The 18,027-nt window shown below is 39.9% G+C and overlaps 1 protein-coding gene across 1 annotated transcript in view; it reads right to left on the reverse strand.

Annotated features, from left to right (window-relative positions):
• Positions 1 to 18,027, reverse strand: part of LOC136856792 (noggin-2-like) — a 114,750-nt gene that overhangs the window by 28,462 nt on the left and 68,261 nt on the right. Inside the window, exons 2-3 of the mRNA XM_067134906.2 lie at positions 13,313 to 13,365; positions 11,423 to 11,632 (exon numbers count right to left, since the gene is read on the reverse strand). Of these exons, the coding sequence (XP_066991007.1) occupies positions 11,423 to 11,632; positions 13,313 to 13,365 (263 nt within the window). The remainder of the gene's footprint in view (positions 1 to 11,422; positions 11,633 to 13,312; positions 13,366 to 18,027) is intronic.

The raw sequence follows: 18,027 nt of genomic DNA on the forward strand, positions 1-18,027 counted from the left end.
CGATGTGCTCAATGTACCTGAACTTTCATTCCTTGTTGAAGGTTAGAAGCTCTTTTTTTTATTTAACAAGTTGAGGACTTCCCCATTGATCTTCCTTTCTACACAGAATATCCAATGCATTCTTCTGTACAGGTATGTTTCAAAAGTTTCAATCATCCTCTCCAGTATAGGGCTGAGCGTCCAGCCTTCAAAACCATACATAGCATCACAACATCTGAACTCAAAACTGAAGGTTGACATCTCTACTGGAGAATAAGGCCCTTATATCATTGAACAAATTTTTGGCTTGCCCAGTCCTGGATATTTCATTGTTGGCATTGCAATGTTCATTTAGTATAGCCCAAAGGTATTTCAAGGATGAAACTTGCTGAACAATTGTGTTCTTCATGTGCAGGGAGACCTGCTTTGTTTTAGTCTTCATGTAGAGACCAAATGTTGAACTGATCCTTACCATAACAACATTCCCAACTGTGTGAAGCTATAGCACACGTTAAATACACCGAAGGCCAGGAGAATATATTAATGTGCTATCAAGGCTCTTGTGATCGAGAGAGTGCATAACACTCGTAGGGAACTGGATTCAGTCTCCCGAGAGTTGTTTCGTTTACACCTGCTATTAAGTAACACTCTCTCAGGAATCGTGGTTGACTTTCAATCGCATTACTGCTATACAGGCTGAACAAAAATTCGACCAAGTGTCATTCAGACAGAAATCAAAGTTCCTTCGTCTAGCTCAGAAACATGTGGTCTCTCGCACGAACCCAGATGCTAGTAAAACTGTCGTCAATCTTTCAAAGAAATCCTTGGACGAGAATCAAACGGCAGTTCTAGCTAGGGGTCTTAATTTCACTGTCGCTCCCTCTAAAATTCCCACTGAGGAGTTAATTACTTCCGTTGAGGCAGCCATCCACAAACTACCTACGGATGAGGCTGAGGAGTTAAGACAGAAATGTGTGAGACTCATAAGGTCCGCTGTTGTACCTGCGCCCAATTTAACAAGAGGCGAAAGGAGAGCTCTGAAGGAACTTAGAGATGATTCTGAACTGACCATTCTCTCAGCTGATAAGGGTAATGCGACAGTGGTTATGGACACTGACGAGTATAAGAATAACATCTCGGCTATATTGTCAGAGCCTGTTTACAGATTGAGCTCACGTGACCCCACCACTCGTGTGTCCAATGCCACCGTGAAGCTCTTAAGCCAATCTTCAATTCCAAAGGAGAAGACTAAACATCTGTCCCCAGGGGATGCAGTGCCACCTAGATTATATGGACTGCCTAAGATCCATAAAAAAGATGTTCCCCTCAGACCTATTGTTAGTGCGATAGGTTCTCCTGCATATGCTCTGGCTAAATACCTAAGCAAATTGCTTCAGCCACACATAGGATGTACTGAATCATACGTGAGGGACTCTTGGTATTTTGTCAATAAGCTGTCAACCATAACCCTTCAACATAATGCACTTTTGGTGAGTTTCGATGTGGAGTCCTTGTTCACTAAGGTGCCGATTGACTCAGTCATGTCTCTCATTGAACACCTGTTCCCTGTTCTAGTAATAATTAATTGGTCTAATAATTAAAAATATTATTGATAAAACAAATATTAATACCAAAACAATAAACCTATTAATAGTCAAATCACCATGTATATATTCATCACTATAAAAAATTACTAAAGCTGAAATAAACAATACAAATCCTATAAATAATAATCATATTCAATCAAACAAAAAAGTCATAATAATTGAACTTCTATTCTAGGCTATTTTATCACTGTATGACTTCCAGCTATTTCTTGTGGGGTGGGAATTTTTACAAACAGATGGCTATAGAAAGTCCACTTTCGCCTTAGTGGCTAATTTCTTTATGGAGCATTTTGAAGAGGAGGCTATTGCTTCAGCGCCCATCAAACCTATGATATGGTGGAGGTATGTTGATGATATATTTGTGGTCGGAGATGGAGTCGGACAGATGCTTTCCTTTCTTGGATATTTCAGTAAGAAAGAAACCGGACGGCTCCTTAGGACATACCGTCTATCGTAAGCCTACCCACACCAATTGCTATCTTCATGCAGATTCTCACCACCATCCAGCACAAAAACAGGGCATTCTCACAACACTCGCCAAGAGGGCGAGACAAATTTGTGAGCCTTCACATATCCAGGGGAGATGGACACGCTCAAAGTCGCGTTCAAGGGTAATGGTTACAGCGATTTGCAGATTCATAGAGAAATGACCAAGCAAAACTCACAGAAGGAAGAAGTGAAGGGAACTGCCTACTTGCCTTACATTCACAACACCGCAGATCGAATTGCCAAGGTCCTCCGCAAAACACAATATAAAAACCGTGTTTGGCACTGCCACTAAAATTGTTCACAGTCTGAGTAAAATCAAGGACAAATTGTCCCCACTTTTACATCCTGGGGTATACGAAATTCTCTGTACTTGCGGTAAGGTATACATCGGCCAAACATGCTGGTCCATTGGTACTCGTATCAAAGAACATGAACATAATATTCATCTCAACCAACCAGACAAATCGGCAATAGCTGAGCATGCTCTATCATCGGGTCATGATGTCATGTTCCAAGATGCTCGAGCTCTTACCCACACTAGATACTACAGGTCCAGAATTATACGGGAAGCTGTGGAAATAAGTAGAAATCCTGACAATTTCAACAGGGACACCAGCTATCAATTAAGTAATACCTGGTTGCTAGCCATTAAGAATTTACATAGGTAGTTCCCTTCCCTGTCCCTTCACTATTGTTATTTCGTCTCGGCGTTTTCCAAATTCATACGTTCCTCATCGCCAGATGTTTCATTCCAGGCTTGTGTCCATGACATACACCTGTCAATGTCATATGTTACGTACAACCGCTTAGACTGGTTCTGATGGTTCGGTCAGCTTCTGCTTCGAACGCTAGTGTTCTGCCACGTCCTGGGAGCCATCTGGTGGTGAATGAACATACCATTTCCACTTCTATTATAATGTCTAAATTCAAAGAGTCATTGTTTAAAAAGCCTTTCTTCTGAAGAGCACAGTTCTCTGCGACACATAAAGAATTTCACCTTATTTTCTTGACATGGCATAAGCCCAAAAGCCAATACGGTATCATGTCTTTAATTAAACCTTATTTATACGTAATCCATTTATACGTAATTCATTGTTATATGTCTTAAGGTCTTAAGTGTCAGTGAAATATAACTAAGTTTTGCATAATTGTTATGAACACATGCTTTTTTTAAAAGAAACTACTGTATTTACGAAATTTCCTCTTTGTCGGTGTAAGCGGAAGTAGAGCGGTCGGGTTTCGGTGCTGAAACAGAACACAAAGAGTTTCGCCGAGTGACATTGTTGACCCTTACTTACTGGCGGCTTAACATTTTTTTGCTATTTGCTTTACATCGCACCGACACAGATAGGTCTTATTCCGATGATGGGATAGGAAAGGCCTAGGAATTGGAAAGAAGTGGCCGTGGCCTTAATTAAGGTACAGCCTCAGCATTTGCCTGGTGTGAAAATGGGAAACCACGGAAATCCATCTTCAGGGCTGCCGACAGTGGGGCTCGAACCCACTATCTCCCGATTACTGGATACTGGCCGCACTTAAGCGACTGCAGCTATCGAGCTCGGTGGCAGCTTAACAAAGGTGAACCGAGCGAGTCCCCTTCACTCTATATCTCTCTCCTCCTCTACCTTTGTTGTTTTTGACCTTCACAATGCCGCCAAAGATTAAAATATATTACAAGCAAAGTGGGCAGTTTCAGTGCAGAAACAAAAGAAAATACAATAAATATGTTTGAATATGAGAATTTCTTTCGTGGGAACAACGGAGAAGTAAAATGTCCACGGTGCCAGTATCTGGTCTTTACTGTTGAAAAGTAGTTTTGTCATTCAGTTGTTTTTGATTAGCCATGGAAAACAGAAAAAGGAAAAGTTATACCCTTGATGAAAAAGTAAAATTTATTCACAAAACAAAAAGTGAAATTGCTTCAGACTTAGGGATTGCTTATACCACGCTATGTACAGTCATCAGTAAAAGAAATGCTATTTTGGATGAGTACTTTAAACAGGGTTTCAAAATCAGCAAAGCGGAGCCGTCAGCAAGAAGGAAGGTACGTAGTTTTGGAGAAAGCACTTTTCACATGGTTCCAGCAAAAGCGGGCTGCAGTTCTACCAATTAGTGGCAACATCCCAAAGGCAAAGGTGATAGATTCAGCTAAAATGATGAGTATCACTGCTGATTTCAAGGCTTCATCAGGATGGTTGCAAGGATTTAAAAATCGTCATGGAATCACAGGGAGAATAATTTGCAGTGACTCCAAATGCTGTGGACGACGTCACGGTGCAACACTGGAATGAAGAGGTTCTGCCGGGTATCACAAGCGATTATCAGCCTCCAAACATCTACAATTGTGATGAGACTGACTTATTCTACAATCTCCTTCCTAAAGAACATTAGCTGAAAAAGGTGACCCATGCCATGGAGGGAAGAAAAGTAAAATTCGTGTAACAGTACTTCTCGCCACCAATGCAGATGGATCTGACAAACTTCCTCCACATTTTTAAGAAAATCAAAGAATCTGAGGTGTTTTAAGGGTGTGAAAACAAAATCTACGTAATATGAATCCAACAGAAATTCTTGGATGACTATGCTTCTAATTGAACAGTGGTTGAAAAAACTGGACATTGAAATGAAAAAGAAACAGAAGAAGATCCTCCTTCTTATGAATCGATGTGCAGCACATCCACCTCAAATCATTCTGGAGAATGTCCGAGTGGAATTTTTCCCTCCTAACTGTACCAGTGTTCTACAACCACTTGATTTGGGCATCATTGTAAATTTCAAAGTGCATTATAGAAAAATGCTGGTTCAATGTTTAATAACACTGAGTGATGCAGGAAATGAACCTCTCTCCATTAATTCGCTAAAAGCCATGGACTTTATTTTGGCTGCCTGGAAGCAGGTGTCATCCTCCACAATCAGCAACTGTTTCCGCAAAGCTGGAGTCTTACTAGAAGAGGCTGCCTCTAATGATGATTATGGGGACGAAGTTTTGTCTGGCAATGAGCAAACACTATCAGAGGGTGTAGAATTCAATACTTTTGTACATTTCAATGATAATCTGGCTGTATGTGGAGAACTTCCGGATGAAGAGATTGCTGATGTTTGCCAACAACGCGGTTGTGAGGGACCAGCTACAAGCGATAGTGACAGTGATGGAGATGGTGATAACGACTTGAATCTTGAAACACCTGAACTGAGTGAAGTGTTAAGTGCAATCAATGTGTGTAGGCATTATATCAGTGTGAAAAGTTGTAGTGAAAATGCTTTGAATTCATTACTAAGTTTGCAAAAGGAGGTTTATACTCTTAATGCACAAAAAGTGAAACAAGCCAACCATCTGATTTCTTTAAGGCTGGGCCAAGTTCAAAATATTTTCTGTCTTAATGTATTTATTATTTTATATGTAAGTCTATTCCATTGGTTTTTCAGTAAATATGTGATGTAGTGTGTAAGTCTGATTTCTAAGTAATTAGCCTTGATAGATGTATAAGTCAGGTTCAACTGTAGCACAAACATACATAACATTCAGTAGGATAGTGACTTTTCAACCATACAGTACCGACGGTGGCCACAACAGGTGGTACACTCAACAATAACAAAGATGGCCGATCGCCTTACACTAAGACAACGAGCACAGATAGTTTCACGCTATGAGTTGTGGAATTCGATCGTTCATGTGCAGAGATGATGGCATATGGTGAAGGGAAATAATGTGACTATTCATCCAGAGACAATAAAGAATTTTCACACACAGCTAATGACCACAGGATTGGTAAAGGATGCAGCAAAAACAGGTCATCCATCCACGTCTTGGAGTCCTGAGAATGTGGCAATTGTGCGGAACATATTCAATCGTAGTCCGGGGAAATCACTAAGCTAAGCAGCTCGTGAGAGCTGACTCACAAGGCACGCTGTGTGTCAGGTGTTGCATAAAGAATTAAAATTTTGAACATGGAAACCCCATTACATGCAGCAGTTAACACTAGAAGACTGTGATAGCAGAATGGAGTATGGGGGTTTGATGTTGAGTTGGCATGAAGATTGGCATCAATTGTTTCATAACATCCTCTGGAGTGTTGAGGCCCTACTCCATGTTGGAGGTTTCATCAATCAGCACAAATGCCATTACTGGGCAGCACAGGATCCCGGAGAAGATGCAGTCTCGTCAAAAAGTGACCGTGTGGTGTGGAATAACTGCTACAAATGTCATCAGCCCATATCTCCTGCATGACACAATGAATGGGGAATGCTACCTTCAAATGCTTCAGGATTATGTTTGACCCACGGTATCTGGACGGGAAAATACCACCGACATTATCTTCATGCAAGATGGCTCACCTCCTCACTTTGCACATGTCGTGCAGAACTGGTTGCAAGAGAAGTTTCCAGGACGTTGGCTGGGGAGACATGGACCTCGTAAATGGCCTGCAAGAAGTCCAGACCTGACACCCTGTGACTTTTTATGGGGCTGGGCAAAAGAGGAGGTGTACCGGACGAACCCTCGCACATTGGACGAATTGAAAGCACAGATTCGGGAAGTTTTTAGCAATGCCCCCACATCTTCCGCCAGAAAGCTATGGATTCCATTGCAGGTCATTTGAGGAGATTGGTCGATGCAACATGTGCCTATATAACAGTGTACATACTGTATTAATTTCAAATTAATAACTCAGCAAACATAAAAGTTATACATCAATTTCAATACCTAGTTACTTCCCGACCACCCTGTTATATTAAAACCGTTTACTAAAACAGCTTTATCCAATCTGTCCAGCAGTTCTACTGGACTGATGTCCGACTCGTTGGCTGAATGGTCAGCATACTGGCCTTCGGTTCAGAGGGTCCTGGGTTCGATTTCCTGCCGGGTCGGGGATTTTAACCTTAATTGGTTAATTCCAATGGCCCGGGGGCCGGGTGTTTGTGCTGTCCCCAACATCCCTGCAACTCACACACCACAATAACACGCAGTTACCTACAAATGACAGATGCCGCCCACCCTCATTGGAGGGTCTGCCTTACAAGGGCTGCACTCGGCTAGAAATAGCCACACGAAATTATTACTGGACTGATTTGCTTCATTTTTGTTTTATTCTCTCTGGAATTACTTGCGAATGAATGATCAGTAACTCATGGGTCTCTATGTTCAGTTTACTTTGAGAAATCCTAAAATCAAATCACTCTAAATGTTCACTCCAATAACAGCAGGTGAAAGCTAACCCTAGCCCACAATACATTCCGTACCTGTGCCTGGTGGCAGAATACAAAGACAAGTGCTATGTGCGTGAACTGCTGAAAGTAGATTTGCAATAAGGATACAACAACGTACTACAAAGTGACCACTTCGGACTGGTGAGTATGACAGCCAGTAAAGCATTAGCAGAACTCTATGAACAGTGGACTGTATCCATATTATATTTCAAAACTAAGGAGGAATACAATCCAAAATAAACCCCATGGTGCAACATCCCTGAAGAGTCTTGGCTTACCAAGCTTCCTCTGAACCTGAAGACTTATAAATTTCAAGGTGACATGTGATTAGTGAAACAAATTCTCTGGGCTGTTATTCATGGCTTTCTAGATTGGGCCGCTATCTCACCGTAATCAATTTTAATCTCATAGGCTGAGTGGACCTTGAACCAGCCCTCAGATCCAGGTAAAAAGTCTCTGACCTGGCTGAGAATAAAACCCGGGGCCGCTAGATGAGAGGTAGGCACGTTAACCGTAGGCCGCTTGGTCAGCCATTGAAACCATCTCATCATTCTCCTCAACCCACAGCCGTCCACTCCTGGACGTAGGCCTGTTTGCAGCCAGTCTCTCCCTGCAACTCTCTCGATGTCACCTCGCCACCTCAGCTGCTGTCTGCCGACATTTCACCTGGTGGTTCTTGGTTGCTACGAGAGGATTTTCTTCGTCCACTGCCCGTTGTTCTGCCTCATGATGTGACCCACCAGCCACCAGGTGAGACTGGCGATGTGTCGCATGAAGTTTGTGACCCCAGTGTGCATCAGCATCTCCTCATTCTACACTCTGTCCCTGAGATGATAACGAGCACAGCTCTCTCCATGGCATGCTGCCAAGTTCTTACGCACATGGCAGTATTCTGTGTAAGAATAAATTGACAAGAGGTTCCACCTTTTCAATACAATGTAAATGATATTACATAAGTCTTGGGACTAGTTTCAGCCACTTAGTGGCCATCTTCAGCCAAATTAATTTAACAAAACATACGTATAACAGACAAAGACAATGTTGCAGGAATAATTATAACATTAAATTACATATAATAACAAAATTTGTCCACCTCTTTTGTGTAGTGGTTAGTGTGATTAGCTGTCACCTCTGGAGGCCCGGGTTTGATTCCCAGCTCTGCCATGAAATTTGAAAAGTGGTACGAGAGCTGGAACGGTGTCCACTCAGCCTCGGGAGGTCAACTAAGTAGAGGTGGGTTCAATTCCCACCTCAGCTATCCTGGAAGTGGTTTTCCATGGTTTCCCCACTTCTCTTCCAAGCAAATGCCGGGATGGTAGCTAACTTAAGGCCATGGCCACTTCCTTCCCTCTTCCTTGTCTATCCCTTCCAAATTTCCCATCCTCAGCAAGGCCCCTGTTCAGCATAACAGGTGAGGCCACCTGGGCCAGAGTCTGAAACTCCAGTACACTGCCCTTGAGGCGAAGGAAAAACTGAGTCCGAAGAAAAAACTGAGTCCGAAGGAAAAACTGACCCTGTAGGGTAAACAGATAAAGAAGATAATAACAAAATTTATGGTCATGATCTTCTTGTCATGATGTCTCAAAGTTCACTTAGGACCTGACGCAAAGAAGTAAATCTGGAAATGAATTAAAAAGGAGAAATTTCAGGAATATTGCTTTTAATTTTTCGATTTCCTCGAAGTTCAACTTTTTTGAATTGGTCCCAGATTAATATCAAACCATATGTCACTGTTGGGATGATTTTTAATTTTAAATTTTTCAACGCAGTATTTAATGACAACTTCTGTAAATTTGGTATACTGTTAAGACCAAGTTTTATACTGCTATAACTCGATCCCAAACATAGATACTGTATACTGGTACATTTTCATGGGTCTGATGTGATTTCTAAGTATTTATAATGTGTGACAATCAATAGTGTTTCTCTTTTATAAATTATAACATCGTTAACTGCTGGTTTGCCTCTTTTTCTGTAACAGTAATTTGAAATAAAATGAAATGCTGATGAGAAGAACGTTGACAATCATTTATTCATGAATGTGTCCAGTGTTGAATCAATTCAACATAATACGACAGAATGCAATAATAGAATTTCAGGTGGTAAAAATATCACACTTGCATTCAACTGGGAGGCAGGCTACATTTTTGTGCGTACCCTCTAATAGATAACTGGTTGTTTTGGACCAGTTTAGAATGTAAGTCTCAGTCTTTTCACAAATCTGTGATCAACGGTTGTACTATAGTGTATATGAAGAAACAGAATCTAAATAAAAATTCCAAGGTCCAATGTAAAATTGTAAACAACAGAACAATGGAAATTAAGAAGTCATCATCATCGGTTTGCCCTTCCAGTGTGCTGGATAGGGTATTTGAAAACGAGCATCTTCCAAAGTTGCCTATTCAAAAAGATTTTGTTGTCCATGACAGATTCCCAATTCCATCCTCTTCTCTCCATGTCTTCTCTCAGTTGGTCATTCCATCTTCTTCTTGGTCTTCCAGCTTGTCTTCTACCTGTTATTCTCTTTTCCAAATAAGCACATGGTAATCTTGTGCTATTCATTCATTTAACATACCCAAATCATTTAAGTCTAGATGACCTAAGTCTTTCCTCCATCGATTCATTTAGACCTAGGTTAAATCGGATCTCATCATTTTTCACGTGATCAACTCATGTCTTTTCGAGGGCAGTTCTAAGAAATTTCATTTCACAGGCTTTAATCCTACTAATTCCTTTGATGTTAGTGTGCAGGTTTCCAGAGAATATGTAAGGATGGGAATGAAATATGACTTGTACAGGGTCATTTTTGTTCTTTGTGAGACCTTCTCATCCCATAGTAGGTGTCTAACGATACTGTAAAAATTAGAGCCTTTGGTTACTCTGTTTGTTATTTCCATCACAGCTCTATTATTACTAGCCATTATGCTTCCTAAATATCTGAATTGGTGTACTACTTCAACGTGGTGGTCCTGTATTTTTTTGTTGCATTCTGTATTATGTCTGCTGGTTTTCAATGCTATTGTTTTTGATGGGTTCAATTTCATTCCATAATCATCAAACTTCTTACACCATGCATTCAAATTATTTTGCACTCCTTTCTCTGTTTCATCCCATATTGCCAATCTCGTCTGCAAACACCAGAGCCTGAAAGATCTTTATTACCTTTTCCTTTTAGTTCCTTTAGAATGGTATCCATAACTGCTATGAATAGAAGAGGTGATAAGACATTTCCCTGTTGTACTCCTTTGGTTGTATTGAACCATTCAGAGTGACCATCTCCAATACTGACACAGCTTTTGCAATTAGTATATAGCATGTGGATCTTCCTAATAAAGTACACCAAGTTTTCTAAAACTTTTCCAAATAGTTGATCTAGGAACATTATCATATGCATTTTCAAGGTCCATAAACACAATAATTAGGTCTTTTCCTCTTTCCCAGTGTTTCTCTGCCAACATCTCAAAGCAAATATCAGATCTGTTGTGCTTCTTCCAGCCCTAAATCCATGTTATTCCTCTTCTAATATAGGCTCTAGTATATCCCTTACTCTGGCTTCAACGATCTTCTCCATAATTTTAAGACCATGTGATAAGAGGGTAATGCCTCTGTAATTTTCACTTTTCCTTCTACTCCCTTCCTTAAAGATAGGAACTATCACCCCTTTTGTTCAATTAAGAAGTAATAATAAAATATACCAGAACATAGAAAATATAACAGAAACAATAAGAAAAAGAAGATTGCTACTTTTTGGACTTATCTATAGAATGGATGATAACAGACTGACAAAACAGATATTCAAGTACCTTTGGGAAAAAAAGCCAACAACGAGCTGGATACAAGAGGTCAAGAAATTTAGAAAAAATGAAACTATGGAAAGAGAGATTTTTTAAAGGAAAATTTTAAGAATGGAAGGATTCCAAGGAAGAATCAAAGGGAAACCCAGTCCAAAGTGGTCTGAGGAGAGAGTGCAATGATGAAGGAATACTGGAAGAGGAAACAACAACAAGAAAGGATGAACTGAAATTGATGTTGTCCCTAGCAGGTCTCATCGTAAAGAAGAAATTTTAAAAATCATGAAACTGTCTATAGCTTTCCAGAAAGGTTTCAGCACAGTATTTTCTGAATAGAATCTAGAGTTGTACCAAGTGAGTATCGGCAAGTGCAACCGTCCGAGTTCTCATCCAGCGTGGCTCCAGATCTGCACCCAACAGCCTGGAAAGGGTCGGCTCGTGGAGGTCTCTCTGACGAGGCTTCAGGGGCGACTTGGGGGAGCGAGCCCACAGCTTGAAGGGCAGCGTTGGTTTGTCGGGACTGCTGCTGTCTGGAGAGAGGCAGCACAACACCGCCGAGCACTGCGCACAAGTTATTGTTGTCTATTATTAACATTATTAGAACAGAATTCAACAACTTTCGAGCATAATAGGCTATTGATGAAATCATAAGATCGAAAGGCCAGAGTGTGTGTACGTGTGCTTCATGCCAATATGATAATAGGATAATGAAGGTTTATTGACAGAGGGATCTCAAAATGTTGGTAGACCAAAGCTGAGGTGGGAAAAATGTGTTCTATAATAATAAAGGTAATCCAAGGTAACATTTTGTACTTTAATAATACTGTATTTACGCGAATAATACCTGCACATTTTTTTTTTTTTTAACTTGGGGCACGAAATTGGGGTGCGGGTTTTATTTGCGTCAATGTTGGCAATTTTTTTTCAAAATCAGCCTTCCTAAATTTAGGGTGCGGGATTATTCGGTGGCGGGTATTATTCACGTAAATACGGTGGCGGGGATTATTTGTGTAAATACCCGTATTTACGGAATAATACCCGCACATTTTTTTAAAAATTAGAGGCACGAAATTGGGATGCGGTTTATTGCGTCAAAGCTGGCATTTTTTTTTTTTTCGAAATAAGCCTACCTAAAGTTAGGGTGCGGGGATTATTCGTGTAAATACGGTACATTCATTATTCAAAGATAATATTGTTAAAGGTTTATTTATGTTTTAAATCCAAACCAAAGAGAAGAAAGGCTCAACTGTCTGAAAAGGCTTCATCTAACACCAGATAACAGCATATTGAATAAATAGGATAGTTTTTTTAGACCCCCAGTAAATAAGAACCTATGAATTTAGTAAGAGGTGGGACCTCCCACAGAAAGGAAAATAAGTTATCCTTTTTCGTCAGTCAACACCCTCCAGCCAGTCAGTAGGTTAGTCACCTTCAAGGAATATCTTGTAGCCTTGGAAATGACCGGCAATGTAGCGGTTGTACTAGCTATTCCAGGCAGGACCATGGACACTAACCGTTGTTGGCACCGCCACCTAACCCCACTGTTGGCAGCCCTGAAGATGGTATTCTATGATTTTCATTTTATGCCTGGAAGTAACAAAGTAACCTCATTTTTTCTAAAAGAAAAATTTACTCCGCCAATCCAATCATGCCATCGTTCTTTACATAGCATGAAGAGCAGCCCTGATTTTTTTAAATCGGTATAATTTAGATACAGCCTGCATAGTGCATGCATTTAGATGTCATATAATTCTTTTATCTATGCAAATATTTACTTTCCTGAACTCAAAGTGGAATATGTTCCTTGTCATAGTCAGGACCCCGCTCTCTTGATCAAGTTCATTGCCTCTTATATCAGAGGGTTACTCTGTTGATCTTGTGAGGGTAAGTGGACCCTGTTCTAACAAGCCAGGAATGATGCTATCCCCATCTCACAGAACCGTTAGCATGTTACTATTATTATTTGCTTTACTTCGCACTGACACGGATATGTCTTATGGCGATGATGGGATAGGAAAGGCCTAGGAGTGGGAAGGAAGCGGCCGTGGCCTTAATTAAGGTGCAGGCCCAGCATATGCCTGGTGTGAAAATGGGAAACCACAGAAAGCCATCTTCAGGGCTGCCAAGAGTGGGGTTCGAACCCACTATTTCCTGGATGCAAGCTCACAGCCATGCATCCCTAACTACCCGGCCAATTTGCCCGGTACCGTTAGCATGCAGAGAGAATCTGTCTGTACTCACTAGCCAGCTTACAGCCACAATGGCTGTAGAAATGTGCAGTTCAGTTCTGGGACCTAGAACAGGGAGCAAAATTACAAAATGTAGATATTTTCACCATTCTTATAGTATTTATATCTGTATCAGGACATACTAAAAGGCTGCAAACACAAAGAACAAGAAATGGAACAGAGAAGTTGAAGATAATAGAATGAATTTCCTTAAACATGCTGTGAATGGTGTGATGGAAGACAAAGCATTCTGAGCTTCTTATATCTTTCTAATTTTATACAATATCATTGGCTTGAATTTTATACTGTATGGTTGATGTCATGAATTTAGACCTCTATGTTTTATAGCTTAATATGTTTTCTTATTGTTTTTGTTAAGATTTGGCACATTAACCTTGAAAATATAGGGTGGTCAGCAGTAGCAGTGCTAAGAAGCTTGCCCCTCCTCCCTCCACAATAATTGAAAATGGGCCCCTCATTTCCTGATAAGGAAAGTTACAAGTTTATTTTGCAGTGCAAGGTTGTATATTATTACAGTGAACAGCAACGACGATAATAATAATAATAATAATAATAATAATAATAATAATAATAATAATAATAATAATAATAATAATAATAATAATAATAATAATAATAATAATAATAATAATAATAATAACAACAACAACAACAACTTACACAATTTACTTTTCCAATCGGAAGGAATTAAAATAATACACTTATATTGTACGAACACGAACATGAACATGAACACACACACACACACAATGCATATTCAAATTATAGTAACCAAAACACGCTGACCATCATAATATTAAGAAATAATCTCGTTCCTAGGACCAAATCATTTACATAACCAAACTCGATAACTGCTTAAGTGTGGCCAGTATTCAGTATTCGGGAGACTGTGGGTTTGAACCCCACTGTCGGCAGTCCTGAAGATGGTTTTCCGCGGTTTCCCATTTTCACACACTGTACCTCAATTAAGGCTATGGCTGCTTCCTTCCCACTCCTAGCTCTTTCCTATCCCATCATCACCATAAGACCTATCTGTGTCGGTGCGACGTAAAGCCAATTTAAAAAAAAATTTACTACTCAACCATCCATCGTAGGCCTACTTAGCTACACTGTCTGCCGAGAGTTATAAATTAGCTCAAAAATTCAGTATTTAGAGTTTAGATAAGGATATCTTTGTTATCGCATCTTCCCTGACTACTGTGTTCTCAGAACTGGCTAATTACTTCAGAAGCCTTGTTGATTGTTGTGAGTGGCAGCAAGGGATGGTTATTATTGGAACAGACTGGGAAACCTATATTCTTTCAGAAATAACTACCGTACTCCTATTGACGAGAGAAACTCTGCACTACGATGGCCTAAGTTTGGAATAACCCTCTGTAATACAAATAATACTGTGTTGTGTGCTGTAGCTTTATCAATATGTAAAATCACTCTTCAGTTACCGAAGTAAGAAACAGTCATGGGCCCCCCACTCCATGGGGTCTATGGGGTCCTTATCACCGCCACTGGTGCTCAGAAATAACACCGGGTATATGATTGTTACAGGGTTGAACATACTGATAAATATTTCAAAAATATAACTCGATATTTCGCACTATTGTAATTTTATCAGCTGCTGAAGTTAGCAAATCAAACTGCTTCCCAGGCGAGTTCAAATGGGCTTTGCGCGGTTGTGTTGCTAAATCTGCACGTGGATTAAGACCAACTTAGAGCCATGCCAAGAAAACAGTGTCAAACGCAAGCACAACCATTGGTTTCAGCTGGTGTCACCGTAGCCAACTTGCTATGGCGCAATCCTCTCAGCTCGGACGTCTGTAACCAAACTCCTCTCCTGGCGAATGTTTATTCTTCGACTGGTGCTCTCATGCTGATCTTAAGCCATGCACAGATTTAGCAACACAACCTGGCAAAGCCCATTTCAATTCGCCCACAAAGGGATCTGATTGGATAACTTCAGCAGCTAATAAAATGAGAACAGTGCAAGATATCTAAATATTTAAAATGATTTATCAGTATAACCAATCTTCTAACGCTCATATACTTGGTACGTGTTGTTTCTGACTACCCTGTATACTTGAATATATTTGTTTACTAGCTAATGTACCCATGCTTCGCTACGGGATTCTCACAAAGACTGACTTGGTGGTTTTCCTAACTGAATTCAACATAGGTCATTACAAAAACGTCAGTAGGAATGTAGCGATTGAAAGTAATGTTATCATATAAAATACTTGATCAAATGAAAAACCACACACTTTCTCACTTTCAACGAACAGTACTACGGTGCCGATCTAACAGTCCAAAGTTCCAGAGCTGGTATAACCAGGTCTCAGACTGCCATGAATACTCCTCTGTCATTATTCCGTTAAATATGCACACTACTCATTCCAATCAGTGCCTCAGAGTAGGGATTGAATAGCTCGAATACTACGATGAACCAGTGTGTAACGTACCAGATATATCAGAAAATGTATGAACCAGAGGAATGGCATGCCAAAGAAGAAAGTTATCTTACTCCCCAGCTACTTCCCGCCAATATACAGGCAGGCTGCTACTGTCGGTACGACCAGCCGAGTTGCCCGTGTGGTGAGGGGCGCGCAGCTGTGAGCTTGCATCCGGGAGATAGTGGATTCGAACCCCACTGCCGGCAACCCTGAAGATGGTATTCCGTGGTTTCCCATTTTCACACCAGTCACACCAGGCTGTACCTTAAAGCCAAGGCCGCTTCCTTCACACCACCATTCATTTCCTATCCCATCGTCGCCATAAGACCTACCTGTGTCGGTGCGACGTGAAGCAAATTAAAAAAACCTCGGTATGCTGCAGTAATCCTTTCTATCGAGGATGAGAGGAAACAGAAGACAAAAAGCACATCACAACAAACAATGGTCAATGTAATGTTATTGTTGATAAAGTTTATGAGCTTTCTATATTGCAGGCCTTCTTTCGACTCTGTGATATTAGGGTGTTTTACAAAATTATTTATATCGTAGACTGTAGTTCCTTATTCTCAGATTTACATACCGATTTTCACTAAATTCTGTTTACCCATTTTCTCGTGACTCGGCGCTGATATGGACTTAGTAACAAAAATCCAAATTCATGAATATCTCTGATTATATGCGGTACGGTAACAATGTATAAGACATAAGTGATCGGAAATTTAATAACTTCTTACATAACTACTACTAACTTACGACATAACTAAAGTTATGTTAGTTATGTAGTATTTATCGATACGACCACTAATAACATAAATAACTTATTTGAGAATTACATTTCAAGCCTTCCCCTAAACTACCATTTCACTCAACGTGAATAAAATAATTTGTAGCCTAGATTGCAGTGGTTCATCACCCGACATTACATACCGATTTTCATTAAATTATCTTCAGCCGTTTTCTATTGATGCGTGTACATACATACAGACAGACAGACAGACAGACAGACAGACAGAAATTATGGAAAAGTAAAAAATGCATTTCCTTGTTACTGTGGACATGACAGATACAGAAATATAATTCATATCAAATTCTGAGCAATGCACAGGCAAAAACACTTATTTTATATATAGATTACATTTCAGGCCTTCCCCTAAACTACCATTTCACTCAGTGCGAATAACATTATTGATAGCCTAGATTATAGCGACCTATTCCCCGACTTTGCATACCAATTTTCGTGAAGATACGACTAAGTTACTAATAAAATAAATATTTGACAATTAAATTTTAGGCCTTCCCTTAAACTACCATTTTTCTCAGCGTGTATAGCCTATCTTGTAGCGAATTATTTCCCATCTTTGTCTAGTGATTTTCATTAAGACACGACCACTAATAACATAAATATTTGAGAATAAAATTTCAGGCCTTCCCCTAAACTACCATTTCACTCAGCGTGATTAAAATAATTTATAGCCTAGATTGTAGCGGTTCATCACCCGACTTTACATTCCGATTTTCATAAAATTCTCTTCAGCCGTTTTCTCGTGATGCGTGTACATACATACATACATACAGACAGACAGACAGACAGACAGACAGACAGACAGACAGACAGACAGAAATTACGGAAAAGTAAAAAATGCATTTTCTTGTTACTGTGGACATGACCGATACAGAAATACCATTCTTTTCAAATTCTGAGCAATGTACAGACAAAACTCTTATTTTATATATATAGATGTGGTTGCTATGATATTAGAAAGGAAATATTCAAGGTTAATTTTCTATTTGTTTAAACACAGCTCATGCTGTGAATCTTTTTACTATTTATCTTTTAAAATTAAGATTCTTACCTAAATCATAAGTGCAAAGATCAGAGTTGTATGTTTCCTTATGGTGGGTTTACACGTGCATAGATTCACTGGCCCCAGTTCGTTCGCCAGTCCTACTGGCTCACCAGAACAGGTTTATATACATGTCTCACCAGTGTCATTTTGAAGTGGGTTAGCCAGTAAAAGTTATCAGAAGGTATCGGGCGAAGTTGAACTTATTCGTGATGCCTGCCGAATAGTTACAACACTGTTGGTTAAGAACATGATAAATGATCTTGAAAAACAAAAAATAGATTCTTACCTAAATCATAAGTGCAAAGATCGGAGTTGTATGTTTCCTTATGGTGGGTTTACACGTGCATAGATTCACTGGCCCCAGTTCGTTCGCCAGTCCTACTGGCTCACCAGAACAGGTTTATATACATGTCTCA

This window comes from Anabrus simplex, chromosome 1 (genome assembly GCF_040414725.1).
Source record: "Anabrus simplex isolate iqAnaSimp1 chromosome 1, ASM4041472v1, whole genome shotgun sequence".
NCBI lineage: Eukaryota > Metazoa > Arthropoda > Insecta > Orthoptera > Tettigoniidae > Anabrus > Anabrus simplex.